General features: G+C 40.8%; 1 protein-coding gene and 1 pseudogene across 2 annotated transcripts; both read left to right on the top strand.

Moving 5' to 3' along the window:
* The first annotated feature begins 1,127 nt into the window (after window positions 1-1,127).
* LOC149768683 (uncharacterized) lies at window positions 1,128-3,919 on the top strand. 2 transcript variants are annotated; one of them, XM_089923976.1, is made up of 3 exons: window positions 1,128-1,794; window positions 1,977-2,132; window positions 3,497-3,919. In XM_089923976.1, the coding sequence occupies exons 1-3, from the start codon at window positions 1,369-1,371 to the stop codon at window positions 3,563-3,565; spliced, it is 651 nt and encodes a 216-aa protein (XP_089780102.1). In that variant the 5' UTR covers window positions 1,128-1,368; the 3' UTR covers window positions 3,566-3,919. The 2 variants fall into 2 exon arrangements, with proteins under 2 accessions (XP_089780102.1, XP_089780106.1); XM_089923980.1 differs by having other exon boundaries at window positions 1,129-1,749.
* A 3,092-nt stretch (window positions 3,920-7,011) lies between these two features.
* Window positions 7,012-13,064, top strand: LOC120110700 (uncharacterized; annotated as a pseudogene).
* The last annotated feature ends 1,258 nt before the right edge of the window (window positions 13,065-14,322 follow it).

A 14,322-nucleotide genomic window follows, 5' to 3' on the forward strand; every position in this document is an offset into this window, starting at 1 on the left:
AATATAGAAAATGTAAGTGCAATAAGAATTTATGGTTGTTTTGTCCGTACCCTTAGTCATGTTTATACATACACAAACTATACTTGTATATCTAGGATTTTTGGCCTACCTTGAGTATCCAAAATCTTTAAGAGGCCCCAGCTACATCATCCCTTGTCATATATGGGCCATTGACTAAGTCCATTTTGGTACATTTGTAACATCTCAAGACCTCACCCAAAAAAGCTATCCAAAAGTTATTTAGATTTTGGATCTTGTATAAATACCTAAGTTCTTCTGGCACATAACTCAAAATGCACAGCCACATGGCTCCTCGTATATTTCATTTAGATTACTTTTATATCTTGTGTAATTATATCCTTAACCTCCTTAAAGTATGTCTAAGCGTGTTATTGAAATTGATGAATGATTGAGGCCTCAATCCAAGAACTATTGATCTAACAAAAACATCTCAAACATTATTCCTATCCTAAACTTCTTATTCAACCCGATCTAATGCAATTAATGTGTCTCAATGCAACCTAACTCGACGAGCCCAACTCTACTCGAGCTTAGCCCAACTCTACCCGACATGAGACTAGGCTGAATTGGATTAGGGTGGAGAAGTATAAAGATAGAGTTAAGTTAGCATTTGCCCTTAGATCAAATCAACTTGCCCGAGTTACAACCCTCACGAACAGGTGGATAGAAAGGAAAAGGAGTTCTTGAAATAAATATGACCAATGGACACAGAAAATGCCAAAAGAATGGAAGGAACTCCTTTCGTCATGCTTGAAGGGACTTGGGATGTTATATAACAATTCTAATGCATTCGATTCACCTGTGGCATTGCTAGAGAACATTAGCATGGTGATTTATGCATCTTTTGGTGATTTGTTCAGAGAACATCTATGCCACGATTTATGTCACATCCTTGTAAATCATGGAAGGAGAGCAGAGGACAGATTTGAATAACGTCCGCGAGAAAGAATTGTTGGTGAAAGATCGAGGTCGGTTTCAAGGATCACTACAGGAAATGTGGGAAAAGTCGATCCTTTTTTGGCGACGCTATTCACTAGCGTCGGAAAAAAAAACCCCAAGCCCCACATATCCTCACGCTTCAAAGAAGCGTGGGTAGCTTCCTCCCCAAATACAGCTCTCCCGATCATCATTTAATCCCCGCCTTCTCTGAGGCGGTTACTCGTCCCACCTTCTTCCTTATAAATTTTATTTCCTCCCCTCCCCAGGCCCCAACCTTCCTCCTGGGCCGACCAAATCTCGCTCTCTCTCCTTCTGTTGAATCTCCAAACCTTCTTGGGAGGATCGGGTTTTTCCCTTTCTTCTTCCTCTTCCTCCTCCTCCTCCTCCTCCTCGTCGTCGTCTCCCTTCATGGAATTTGGAGCACCCTCTGCTTCCAAACCCCGCGCTTCTTCGCCTCTGGAGCCCAAGATCGAGCCATTCGGGGAAATCTTGGACTTATCCCCCCAGCCTCCGCCACCGGTTGCGGAAAAGCTTTTATCCTCCTCGTCGTCATCGTCCGGGGTTGCTGCGCCTCGGCCCCTGGAGGCTCTCCAGAGCGCGCCGATCCCGCCCTTCCTCTCCAAGACCTATGAGCTTGTGGACGATCCCTCCCTGGATCCGCTCATCTCGTGGGGTTCCACTGGGAGGAGCTTCGTGGTGTGGGATCCCGTCGAGTTTGCGAGGGCCGTTCTGCCCCGGAACTTCAAGCACAACAACTTCTCCAGTTTTGTCCGCCAGCTCAATACTTATGTGGGTATTGCGCAAAAACTTTGCCGGAGACGGCTCTTGTTGTTTGTATGTAATTTTTTCTTTCTTTATTTTATTTATTTTTTATCTTGTTCTTTCAGTCTATATTCTTATATTCGTCCTTTGTTGTTAACGAGCATTGGATTTTAATCAAATGATTGCCCCGATAGATTGATTACTGCTGACGCTTCTTTCTTAAAAAACTACTGCAATATTTATTGGTTACTCAGATTGATCTCTGTCAAGCTCGTGGAAGAATTGAACAACATGATTCTGCTGAAAATATCTTCCATGCTGTGCTTGAAAGTGCGGGCAATCTGTTTGATGGAGAGAACAATTATGAAGCCCTTGTTGAAGAACTTGGCAATAATGTGGAGTTCAGCAAGGTAAGCATTCTGTCCGCTAAATTACTGTGAACAGAAGGAGAATAAACCAATTGGATGATTTGTTTTTTTATTATTATTCTTGATGGATTCAGCAAGAAAATGTTAGCTATTTTCTGGTTTAACTATGCATGGATGATATCACGTCATAATTTCAAGTAACCGATAATGATGAAAATCATGGGGCAAGTGAGCTTTCCATGGAAATATAATGTGTTAGTTAGAAAATGGCCAACATGGTTATTCAGTTAATTAGAAGATGCAAGCAGGTTTTCCTTTAGATGAGCTTGTTTTAGCAAATTGTTTACTGCACTTCTCAGTTATATAAAACCATTTTAGGAAGAGTCAGCATTGCTTGAGGAAAAGTGTTACTACATGCTTCTTTAGACCATAACTATCAAATTTCAGCTTGTTACTGATGATGTCTGTGCATGTATGTAGGTGCATATGTGCACACATGGCGCTCATTGAACATGGTCTCTCATTTACAAGCATGTTGGTTCAGGAAATCACGTGTCCTAGCATCTCTTTTCTTCCTCATGTTTGTGTTTGTGTTTAGGCTATGTTTGAACTGATTGCATATTAATCATACAATTAGGATATGAAAATATTTTACAGGTTGCAACAGTGCATCAATTAAAAATCGAGAACATTAAATAATCCTTTGCATGCCTTGCTGTTTTAGGTGCCTTGAAACTTAGCATGGAGTAAAAAATAGCAGCTCTGAAACTTTCATATATAATTTGCTTACAAGGACAAAATAAAATCTCATGGATATAGTATTCAGACTATGCTCATATATCTGCCAAAGATATGTGTGCATTTGTGGTTCTGGGTTCAACCTACTTAAGCTGCAAAAGGGAGATTTGTTTTCATAGGCTGGTCTTGTCTGTTGGAATCTATGTTGTTCAAACTCTTGTTCTTCTATGCTTAGGTACTGCTTCAGTAGTATGATGACCAGAACAGAGAACTTAAAACTAAAATAGGAAAGAACAATTAGGGTTTATTATTTTCGAGCTCTGTTCACCTGAGTTGTGCATTAGTGAGTTGAATTTAATTAGCTGTTTCAACAGTGTCAAACAGGTGGAGCATTGACAGCTGTAGTTTTCAGATGACTTTTGAGCCAACGCATTCTCATTTTATACAACTTGAATGTAACACAAACATGCAAATTTGTAGGACACATCATAGTTGGTTCCAAATTTGAAAGTTTATAGAACTACCTATTATGAGAATGTTGCTTCCTACATTCCGACCTACTTTCACATCATTATCCTGTTTCCAAAAACGTGAAGCGGGAAAAGATCTTTGCATCATTTGTTTTCGTTAGCCTCTTGGACTCAAACCAAAGAAATATAATTTTGCAGGAGTACATGGAGATGTTGCGCCGTAACATCCGTCAGAGGCTAGAAACAGAGTCCAGACCAGAGTCTTGACTTGCATTCCACCTGCTCGGTGTATCACTGCTTTGCATGGACTTGGTGTATGAAGCCTGGCAAGCAAGAACTCGCAGTTCCGTGTTGCCAGCTTCCTATTGATGGCTACAGTTTTTTTTTTTTTTTTTTTTGGCTAAGAATGATGGCTACAGATTCCCATTGATGGCTACAGTTTTTCATGCAACATCCTTTATGTTCTGTCATGGGTTTCATTTTTTTTCTGACAATTGTATGGAGATCGTTGCTGGTGATGTGCATGATATAAAGTTTTGTACCATTTCAAAACTGTAACAAATAATTATTCTCGTTTGAGATGGTTCCATAAAAGTTTGAGGGTTATTAAATGTTTACTTATTTTTTTCTGTGTACCTTTCCCTCTTTCTTGAAGTGATGGAATAGATGCCAATATAATGTGGACCAAGTGGTCACCTTTGACCTTCTTTATGCTGGCTGCTTGGTGTTATGTACCTGACTAGTTTTCTTGTCTTACGATGTATTTTGGGTTTTGGCAGCTGGCCATTACCGGCCAGAAGGTTTGTTTACCTAGTTCACATTTCTTTTTATGAATTTTTTTTTAAAAAAATCTCTATTGCCAACGCTTAAAAGCGTTGGCAATAACACTATCCCGGCACAGGCGCATTAGAAGATTTTAAGCCTTTGCCGACGATTTAAAGCGTCGGTAAAGGTAAGGTAATGCCGACGCATAAAAGCGTCGGTAATCCCGGCACTAACACTATCCCGGCACATGCACACCGACGCATAAAAGCGTCGGTAATCCTTTGCCGACGCTTAAAATCGTCGGATATAAAGCCTTTGCCGACGCTTTAAAGCGTCGGTAAAGGTAAGGTAATGCCGACGCAGGCGAAAAGCATCGGAACGAAAATGGTCCACGCCCACCTGCCCGACAGTTTCGTGACGCTTTTGGACGCGTTGGATTAAAAAATACTGACGCTTATAAGCGTCGGTAAAAGCTCTGGAAAGCGCCGGGAAATACTATTTTTTTTGTAGTGGATTGAACTATGACATAGCTTTTGATCCAATGGCAATGCTTTCTGCAATCAATTGCCTCACAAAAAGAAGCCTTCTGAAATCAAACGAACACTAAACTATGTGAGCCTCAAAAGTTGCATCGATTAGGGTGCCCCTATTACTACATGGTCCTCTCCAGGCGTTCCTTTATTCCAGTACCTTTGTTTAAGATGTAGTTTCCATGATTCAGGCATGGGCGTGGAAACAGCTGTGACATACCTAATTCGGTATTGTTGTATCTGTTGTTGTTTCCTATCAGAAAAAAGAAATAATTTATTGTACAAAGAAGAGAGAATAAAAGTTGTATGAACGAGGTTCTATGTTGTAGAACACTGGTGCCCGACTATGGCAGTCACTAAAGATTTTAGTCATCCGTAGGAGTCAGATAATTCATATAGAAAGATTATGGCCGTTGAAATAGAGCATCTGCGAGTTATATTCCCTGATAAAACATGTATCCAAAAATATATTTTTTGATGCATTGTTTTCTCTTCGTTGGGTCCGATATGATCGTCGATGTAATGAATCTTTCATGCAACATATGATTGAATGGCTCGAGAAAGTAAGCAGTATTCAACCACAGAAAAAAGAATGATTGGAGGGCAAGCAGAGCCGGAGCCCAACCAATATAAAGTTGCTTTTGGTTTTCAACACAAGATGGAAGTGGAAGTAAGCATGTAAGCAGGGTAGTCTAAAAACAATGTAGCAATATGGGGAGCCACCGGTCGTCACTGAATTAAAAGATGTTGCATGGAATGAAGTTTACAGGTTAAGCAATGCTATGCCAAAAAAAATGTTGCATGGCTGACCTTTATTGATTTCTTGGGATTCCAAGTTCGGTTCTCCGATTGGCTGGTTTTGATTTCTTGGCTCTTGCTAGAGTTTTTGTTCTTTGTTGCCAGATACCTTTTTCTTGTGGAATTGGTGCTTTGATAAAAGTGCCCCGCAATTATGTGCACTTAGTATTCACTATTGGTTTAGTTCGAGGTTTTGCTTTCTTTCTTTTTTTGAAATTTATCAATCAATAAACCTTTTCTTGTTCGATCCATTTGGATCTTTTTTCTTATCCATTTGCCTTTCAATGTTTTTTTTGATGGTACAATCCAACTTTCAATGAACACAGAGCTTGGCTCAATTTTGCATCCTTACTATCGATTGCCCAGGGAAAGCTTTCGAAGATAAGGATCTTAAAATCAGCCAAACCGACAATAGTCAGATGAACATCATCATGAAGACTGATAGTGAAAGATGTCATATCGGTTAGACTCGTTTCAGAGCCTGATCATATGAGGCGGGTGTCTCCAAATCCTGTAAACGCGTTTTGGGTGAAAAACAAAACTAGGAAGGAGTCTGAGCAGTGCGTGTGCGCACGTGCAGGCCTCGAAACCGGACAATATATGGCAGAGAAGCCCCATGTTTCCCCCTCATGTGGTCCCCACGTGGGTACTGGGTGCCTCACGTGCCCCGCATAGGCGGGGGTGTGACATTTGGTATCAGAGCCGAGGACGACTCTAGTCCGAGGATGGGTGAATGAAAAATCACATATCGGCTAGACTCGTTTCAGAGCCTGGATATATAAGGCGGATTTCTCCAAATCCTGTATACGTATTTTGGATAGAAAACAAAATCGGAGAGGGGTCTGAGCGGCGCATGTGCGGGCCCCAGAACTGGACAGTATCTAGCAGGAGAGCTCCGTGTTCCTCCCTCATGTGGCCCCCACATGGGCACTGGGTGCCTCACATGCCCCGCAGGCGAGAGCATGACATTATGGTATCAGAGCCTACCTCTGGCTCATGTTGTTTTTGGCATATTCAAAAGAAAAAAAATTAGTTAATTAATTTATACTAATATTTTGATAGGAGAAATGAACAATAGAGAGGGGCAAGTCTTCGCAAATATTACAGCTAGGAGGATAGGTCCAAGAGTGAGAGGAGTTGCCAGGCAGCCAGCTGAGCAAACTTCTAACCCAGCTGCCACCCAGGCCAATTTTGCCGGAGTAAGTCAGGTGATGGCTCAACTTCTTCAGATGTAACGGCTAATACAATAGCAGATGCAACAGCTGATGCAGACCACTACCCAATCTACACAACCTATAGACTCCTACTATGAGCGGCTTTGGAGGTTGAATCCTCCTATGTTTGATGGTGGAGCCGATCCGTTGGCTGCTGGGATATGGATTCGAGGGATGGAAGAGATGTATGATGCTCTGCAGTTTTCCGAAGATGTCACGGTTAGGCTGGTTGTTCCCATGCTAAGAGAAAATGCACAGTTTTAGTGGACAACCATGAAAGCTGCAATTGAAGATGATGATCACCTGACTTGGGATGAATTCAAGAAATGTTCTATGAGCAGTACTTTCCTAAGTCGGTTAGAAGGACTAAGAAAAATGAATTCTTGCTTTGAGACTGATAGATAATATGACTGTACTTGAATATGCCAACAAGTTCAATGAATTGGGTTGGATCTGTCCCCAGTTTATGGAGGCTGAAAAGAGCAAGGCTAACGGATTTGAGCAAGGCTTGAACGGGGGCGTGACATTTGGTATCAGAGCCGAGGATGGCTCTAGTTCGGAGGTGGGTGAATGAAAGATCCCATATTGGCTAAACTCGTTTCATAGTCTGGGCATGTGAAGCGGGTGTTTCCAAAAATTGCAAACGCGTTTTGGGTGGAAAACAAAACTGGAGAGGGGTCTGAGCGGCGCGTATGCGGGCGTGCGGGCTCCGGAACCGGACAATATATGGCAGGAGAGTCTCATGTCCCCCCCCCCCATGTGGCCCCACGTGGGCACTAGGTGCCTCATGTGCGCCGCGCAAGCGGGAGCGCGACCGATAGCTGAGAGATTGTCTGGATTGGCTGCTTCCTTTTATCAATAAGAAAGTGAAAAAACAGAACGATTGATGAAAATAGTTCTAATAGGCATTCGAAGGTGCTGTGGGTGCACATGCATTTGGAGCATGCAATCATATAGTCCTGCCAAGAAAAGCAACAGGGCATGCAACCAAAGCATGCCTGCACGAGCCACATGCTTGCTTGCATAACAGGGAAGCATGTTGCCGACTCAAGGGTGAGCTGGATTTATAGAGAGCTGTATGTGCCTGGACGAGCCTATCTGAGTTGATTTTGCGAAGCTGATCTTTGCTTATGTCCTGTTGTTTAACAAATACATGCGTAAGTGATTATTGGGAAATCTTTATATGCATGCTTTTAAGGTTGACAAGGTTGTGTGTCTAGGATGTTGGCCACTAAAAGCAGTGCGAGTAGATGCATTGCAACAGGTTTCATGGTATTTGTATTGATGAGGTGTTGAACTATACTAGGCAGGATAATGTGAGTTCTGATTTAGATTATACATCTATGTGCTACAATTTCAGCTTGAGGCCCTATAAGAGGAGCATCTTTTGTATGTGTGGGAGAGTATAGGAAAATTAAAAGGAGAGATTCCATTTTTGAAGTTTAAAGAATTACTTGTCATATTTAGGGATCCAAAAGTGTTGGCATTCTATACTTTCTCAAAACTGGTGTTGCATTTCAGGAAGAATCATGTTCTTTTGTGTTTTTGCACATTATATCCAAAAATTAAACTAATATTTTGTAAGTCATTTGACGATATGTATAGAAAATCACAATGTAGCTAGTTGTTTTGTCATTATGATGCCCATTGAACTAAATTTTGGAGCAATTACTCCAACTTAGTCTGGCTATTCTAGGTCCAGAATAAATATATCAAATTTTATTTTCCACAAATTAGGAGCTTTGAATTGTGAAATTACTTATTTATTTTCTTTATTCTTTTTTTTTGAGATATGTAGTGATGGTTGCTCTATAATTTTGTATTCGAACATGTTTGGTATGTTATGTCGTGGATATGCGTGAGCAGCATATGTTTAAGCCAGCCTTGAGCTGCTTATTTGTCATATCTCACCAAACTTTGAGTGTTAAGCTCAGTTCTTTATACCATCCCAACCAAACTCTTTTCCTTTCTTATCATTAATATCCTTCACTCTCCATGACATAATTGCTTCCATTTATATGTGATTCCACTTCATTTCTTGAGAAAAAGTTCGACTTCATTTTTTTTTACTTATGCTAATAGAAGGGAAACTGCAACTTCTATATTTTCTCATCCTCTTCCTGTGTTTTCTCCAACCAAAGAAGATCACTTTTTCTAGAAGAACAGGCTTAGTTAATTAACTACTAGATTATCAACCATATAAGGTCATGAAATTCCTGATTACGGAAAAGCCAAAAACTATAAGTTTATCTTATCATATAGACATGTTCAGACATTCTTATGCCTGTTCATTGGTTTGTTGCACTGACATATATAATATGACATGAGTAGTTATAATTTTTCTTCTTTTTTTTAATCTTAAGCTACTTGTTTATTTTTTTAAAAATAAATTTCCCACTGTGTACTAGTTATGAATTTAGTTGATGTATTATTTAAAGGCTTGGCAACCGTTTTTACGTGAAATGCGGTTCTCTTAGGGAAAAGTCTTTTTTTTTGTTATCATTTTTTGGAGACTAGTATTACAATCCTCTTGGATTGTTAAATTCATGGCCTTATTCAAGCTCCATTGTATCACAAGGGTGGACCCTCTATAAGATCCTATGTAAATTTGATCATGGGCTGGGCTTGGGCATAGAAAATGTCAAATTTTACGTAGTCCTGGCCTGAAGCCCGATTAAATGAGTAGAGTGTAGGCTCAAGGCCCAGCCCATGATCAGCTCCGATCCTAACATATGCACCCTAGCACAATTGGACTGTGTATGAGGAAGCCTTGAAAACAAACCCTGTTCTAGCCAAAATGATGATAAGTGGAGTGTTTTATTCTCTAGGAGATTGGATTGCACAGGTGGATGCTCTTTTAGATTATTGATTAATCATAAAATATATTGCTGTTTCATGTCCATCTAACTTGTGTTCTTGTTCATATCTTGATGGAGTGCTATGAAGGAAAACCACCTTTTGAATTTGACTGTGTTCATATGTTCAGATCTGGTCTTGTTGGTTTTTCTCTCCATCGGTCCCTTTCTCATTACTATTACCAATCCTGTGAGGTAGCTAGCTTCTAGCATTTTTTGATATATCTGATAGCAATTGCTGCTTGTTGTCATGACTAATTTGGTGTATGAGAAATTGAGATGAGCTATGGTCTTCCAGGTTCTTTTTCCTTCAGGACTGCTGGGTGTTTCCTGCTAAAGCGTTGTTTGGCCAAACTGCTTGGGCTGCAATGTGGAACAGCATTTACCATGCAGTCCTGGGATTCTTGCGTTTTGAATCACCAGCTAACGTATTCAGTCAATCGAAGGCTACATTTTGGCCAATGCTAACTGTATGCAATGTTCTCCCTTGATAATTTATGCAACTTCATTCTTGTTATGTTCCAATCTTTTTATGAACCAAATGCTGCTTTGCCTATCCAATGATTGAATAACAAACCTAACAGGCATGCATATTGTGAGATACGGGGTCTTAATATGGGAGGAACCGGACAGAGGATCGCGATGGCGATCCTCTCCGGCTCCTCCGGGATCAATCGGGGCAAGGTGCCGCAGGCATCCCGCGGCACCCCCCCTCCGGTCAAACCGCGGCCAATCACAGCTACGGATCACGCTCGACCGCCGCGATTTTCGCGACGGAGGGCCGTTACGAGGGGATAATAAAAACCCCTCTTCTCCTTCCCAGTTCACCACCGAGCCCCTCTCCTCCCTCTCCTCTTCCTCTCCTCCCTCAGTTCTTGCCTCCCGAGTGACCGGCGAGCTCTCCCGGCCGAGTACCGTCCGAATCCCCTTGCGGCCTTCCCCTGTTTCTGGATCTACCTCCCCTTCGGAAGGTGCCGTCGCCGCCGCCGCTTGACACCGGATCGAGCCTTCCTTGGCCGAGACCCACCACCTCCGTCGACCGCCGGTGAGCTTTCCTCCTCCTTGCCTTCGTTCTATTGCCAAAAGCATTGATTTTTTTCTCCTCTGTTTCAGCCCCAGCAACCGAGACCATCTCGGTTGCTTCTCCTCCCTGTCGGCCACTGCAACGGCCGCCAGCCGCCATGGTGGCCGGCTGGCCATCAACCGAGGGGTGGCCTCTGGCCAGCCAGGCCGGCCACCCCGCCGGCTCCCTCTCTCTCTTCCGTCTCTCCTACTTCCCCTGTCCGTGGGGGGTTTGGGGAAGGAGGCCCATCGCGGGCCAAACTGGGCCCGTTGGGCCCTATCCATTGCAGGCCCAACTTGGGTCCAGTCTAGTCTGGTTGTGCCTAGTTGGGCAATACCTTTGTGGGCCCAACTTGGGCCCAGTTCAGATCCGAACCCGGAACCTGAACCCGAACTCGAACCCGGAACCCGAAACCCGAATCCATTTGGCCAATAAATAGAATTTTTCAGTTCAGCCCTTGGCAGTATATTATTTTACAAAAGGGTATTTTGTAATTTGTATTTGATCCCTATAGGAAAGATTTATTACATAAAGGCCCTCAACTATATTTGTTTAGTCCCTTTACTCAAGTTTTATTATAGAACAATACTATGTAATTAGATATTGGTTCTTGCAATAGACTTTATTGCATAAATGAACAAATTAGAGGCCAACTTTGGGAGGGCCCTATTACGCTGAGTCTATGCGGGCCCATTAGGCCGTGTCCGATATGGGCCCTATCGGGCCATGCCCATTATGGGCCAACTTTGGTCCCTGTTGAGCCGTGTTCAGTAGTATTACTTTTCGTTTTGCTTAGCTCTGAAATTTACAAAGAAATTAATTAAATGTTAACAGGTAAACCTGATCCGCCTACCTGAAGTAGGAATTAAGCGAGAAGAGGTAAGTAACTTAATAGTTTAAGTATGATTTCTAAATTATTTGATAAATAGATTAAATTTTGATATATGTTTTGTATTCTGTAAAATGGGTCAAGCATATTAAATTCTATTTGAAAATTTTGTGGTATGCTCTGAAATCTGCAAAATATGACTGGATAATTTATAAAATCTATTTTTCTATATATATGCATTCTCAGCATGGCTATGATCTGTTCTGTTCTGACCCCGCCAATGAGAATTATACGTTGGACCTATCGACTTGTAATCTGTGAGGAACCGGTTTCGACACCGCGCCACCGGTGATTAGAATAGTGGTTTTTGGACACCGTTGCCACCGGTGACTAACAATAGTGGTTTCTGACACTTTGTGCAACTCATGCCACTGGGTTACGTGGCCGTAGCCTATCATGTTGAGATTCTGGTATCAGATTTTTGAAAAAATGATAATAAGTTTTGAAAACAGTAAAACGATGTTATTTATGATTTATTCCAGACATTATCCTGTATTTTGATCTGATATGCTCTGACCCCTCTTTAGGGTATTTTGTTGCTTACTGGGCTAGTGTAGCTCATTATTTTATTTTTTCTGTTTTTCAGATCCAGAGGCTTGATCGCATGGGATTGGGGAGTGCGTTAGATTTTCGACGATTCCTTTAGTTTTTGGTCCTTTAGTTAAATTAGCTTAGACATTTGAATTATGTTGGCATATGCTATTTTGGAATTTTGTAAGTCTGCTTTTGAATAACTTTAATTATTTATGTTAATTTTAAGCATCTGTGATTAACCCTTAAATAAGTTTTGAACATCTGTATTTGCTCCGATATGTTCCGATGCTTTGCACATGACCTGTGCGGCTTGCCGTGCGGGCGTGCGGCGTCTGCCGCCTCGGGCTCGAGGCGTGACATATCAAGTGTGAGAACCGTCTGAGTTGATCATAATGCCTCTTGATTCAAAGATCGGTATTATGAAAGGCAAACTTGAAATAATTATAGTTTGACCTGACTGCCTTGCCTCAACTTAAACTCTCACCCATACGGCGGATTTGTGAGTGATTGGTAGACCACTCAACATTGCTTTAAATTTAGTCGCTATTTAAGGGCTAGTCTGGTGTGGACATTATGGAGAGTGCAGTATGTTACTGAAACTATGATGTGCATCATGAATTAATGAAATTCATCAAGTTAACCCATTTTGTCATCAAAGTTGTAGTTTTGATCTCACTTTGTTCAGTTACATAATTTGTATGATGCATCAGCATTTTTGGGTTGACAATTGGGGTGTTTTGGCTCGACAGGCAGGGTGGAAGATTTGGCCTTTTGCTCGCTTGATTACTTTTGGTGTTATACCAGTAGAACAAAGACTTCTTTGGGTGGACTGTGTGGAGCTGGTGTGAGTGATCATATTATCCACGAAAGCAACTCGCTAGCCTGCTCAGCATAATGATTATAATTTTCTATTTTTTTGTTTTTGGTATTAATCCCTTAAGCTGACGGTAAGGTCTTTATTTTAAGACTAGGCGTGGGATATTTTTCATTACAGTAATTTATGTCCTTTTCTTGTTTTTAGTTATTCAAATGAGATATCTGAAGCCAGAAATTTAGAGGCAATATCAGAAATTCAGAGCTGCCATGGCAACCAACTTCAAAATCTTCGTTGCAATTAATTTTCTATCTTTTGCCAATTATTCTATTCATAATAGGGTTCACCATTTAGAAACATAGCTCTTTGTTTTAATACACTGACGATTTTCAACAGATTGCATGCCATTAACATGCATAATAGGGTTCTACCTTCCTATTATCATTAAATGAAGCTTATATACAAGTGATTCTATACATGCACAGCGGTGATGTATTGCCCTGCTGTCCAAAGAAAAGGAGGCATGATATGTAATTAGAATGAACTAAGGCGTCATTGCTTCTTCTTTTGCTTGATGCTATTCTTTGTTATATTATACTCCATGCTAACATCCAGTGCGTGGGCACAGCTCTAAGAAATTTGTGCTTAAATAATTTTGATCAAATATCTTAGGAAATAGACTGATCTAGAGGCAGATTTATGAAAAATTGTTGGGACTCCTGCACCTAGACATGGTGTGAGGGGATGCGACATGTGTGTGTACAGTGGGATCTAGCTGGTCCGAGATTGAAATGAATAAACAAATATTATGTGGGGCGAGCACCATAGTACAAGGTGGGATTTTTTTTGCCATATTTTCTTTTACACCCATTTTAGAAGGGAACCCAAAGTCAAATAAACATAGAACTTCTCAAACTAACGGAATATGTCAATTTTGTAACTTAAAAAAATAAAAAAGAGAAAAATTTCATGCGCCAATAGAGACTATGTGGGAAGAAAGACCGTCGCATCATCTTTCTTCCTCGTTAAGTGATGAGTGTGTATCAAGAAGCTAATGAGTGTCTATTCCTTCTATGATGCCTGCCCCATATGATATTTGTTCGGAATAATACCCCCATTTAAACATTTTCACTCAAACTCTTCTGCTTCCGCTTCGACTTGATGGTCTATCAACCTTCGTGGCACGTCTTCTATCATAGTTGGAGTGCCTCTGGCATTTTCAAAGTCCGTCGGGGCAGTGAGAATTGTAAATGTAACTAAGTGGGATGTTTTGTTGGGCAAATTTGTAAAAGAGAAGGAGAGATATGATAGATATCTTTCTTCTTTTCTGAATTTAATAGATAATGATATAATAGATTAAAAACTAATGAAAATTTTGTATATTAATAGTATATTATAATATTAGTATAAAAAAATATTTTAAAAATAATTAGTCTCATATATCTTTTACTCTATTTCAATTATCTATTCTATTGCATTTTCAGAGCAGTTGGAAAAGGAGAAAAAATTGTATCCCACATAAAAGGTGAAATTATAAGAATGGATTTAAAGAAGATGAAAGT

Source organism: Phoenix dactylifera, chromosome 1 (genome assembly GCF_051530095.1).
Source record: "Phoenix dactylifera cultivar Ajwa chromosome 1, Ajwa_hap1_PhDact_Kaust_v1.1, whole genome shotgun sequence".
Classification (NCBI taxonomy): Eukaryota; Viridiplantae; Streptophyta; class Magnoliopsida; order Arecales; family Arecaceae; genus Phoenix; species Phoenix dactylifera.

Excerpts from the sequence above, each read along its gene's own strand:
- LOC149768683 (XM_089923976.1), top strand. The coding sequence starts at position 1,369 with ATGGAATTTGGAGCACCCTCTGCTTCCAAACCCCGCGCTTCTTCGCCT. Across the intron at positions 1,795-1,976 it reads GGAGACGGCTCTTGTTGTTT|ATTGATCTCTGTCAAGCTCG; the intron begins GTATGTAATTTT and ends TTGGTTACTCAG. Across the intron at positions 2,133-3,496 it reads ATAATGTGGAGTTCAGCAAG|GAGTACATGGAGATGTTGCG; the intron begins GTAAGCATTCTG and ends ATAATTTTGCAG.